The 1098-nt window shown below is 47.4% G+C and overlaps 1 protein-coding gene across 2 annotated transcripts in view; it reads left to right on the top strand.

The window, feature by feature from the left end:
* The window catches only part of LOC122076611 (RNA-binding protein 25-like), an 8201-nt gene continuing 7103 nt past the window's right edge, over positions 1-1098 (top strand). For both annotated transcript variants that reach the window (XM_042642008.1, XM_042642007.1), the window contains exon 1: positions 1-838. In XM_042642008.1, the coding sequence (XP_042497942.1) occupies positions 217-838 (622 nt within the window). In that variant the 5' untranslated portion in view covers positions 1-216. The remainder of the gene's footprint in view (positions 839-1098) is intronic.

Here is a 1098-nt window from a genome sequence, read left to right as displayed (position 1 = left end):
TTCCAGTTTCTTGAAAAAACGATGCGTTTCCCTTGCATGTGATTGGCCAAATAGTGCTGCCGCCGCGCTCAATGTAGAGGCTGATGATTTGCTCTGGGGTTTTGCGTTGAGGAGGTATAGAACCGTACGGAGTGTTCATCTTAACAGAGACGAGGTATTTAGGGCACGCTCAAGTATCATCCATCATCCATCAGTGATTCTTCCAAACTTCTTCTAATGGCGGAGTCTCATTCCTCACCTGCTAACCCAGATGCCCAACCAGGGACTTATGAATCTGAAAAACCGACGGACCTTCAATCAACCCAACCAGATCCGTCGCAGCCAATGCCTGCTTCATCATACTCGTCGCCGCCGATTTTGTCTTCGTTGCCACCTACTTCTTCAGCTGTTGCTTCTGCTCGTCCTGTCGGAGAATCTCCTAATTCAAATCCTCCTTTGGTATCTCCACCGCCTCCTTCAGTCCAATCATTCGTGCCGTCGTCAATCGCTCCCGGAGTTTTCCCTCCTTCGGCTCCTTCCTTCCGCCCTGTGACGCTGGTTCCTCTGCCGACTTCTCAGTTCTCTCCCATCACAAACCCTAATTTTCAGAGTCCTAACATTCAAAACCCTATCATACAGCCTCCTGGAGTTAGCCCTGTTTCTATCATGCTTCCCGGTGCGGCGAGCGGAGCTAATTCGGTTACGGTCTCTGTGTCTCCCTTGCGACCCATTGGTGTGTACCAGGCTCCTCCCCCTGGCCAACCTCCAAATTCCTCCATGATGCCGATGTACCAGCAAATGCCCAATGGATTTATGTCGGCGCCCACTACTACTCATCAGGGAACGGTGCCTCCTCCAGGTGGGTTTTTTCTTCCCTACCTATGTTTCCCTCTGTTTTCTTTGTGCTTGCTTTCCCACTTTTTTTTTTTTTCGTGGGTGCATAGCTTGAATACGTCTGTAGTGCACTCTCAAACTTATTAACTATGGGTATTTATGTGGTAACCCATTGTGAACTATTATGATAACATATTAGTATTGACCGTAACAATTTTGATTGAGATTTGTTGTTTTGATTTTCGAAATTGTGTGCACACTCAGCATATTATATTATCTCTCTTC

The sequence above is a fragment of the Macadamia integrifolia genome, chromosome 4, assembly GCF_013358625.1.
Source record: "Macadamia integrifolia cultivar HAES 741 chromosome 4, SCU_Mint_v3, whole genome shotgun sequence".
Classification (NCBI taxonomy): Eukaryota; Viridiplantae; Streptophyta; class Magnoliopsida; order Proteales; family Proteaceae; genus Macadamia; species Macadamia integrifolia.
Note: the sequence above shows the minus strand (reverse complement) of the source record. Positions and strands in the feature narration are given on the sequence as shown.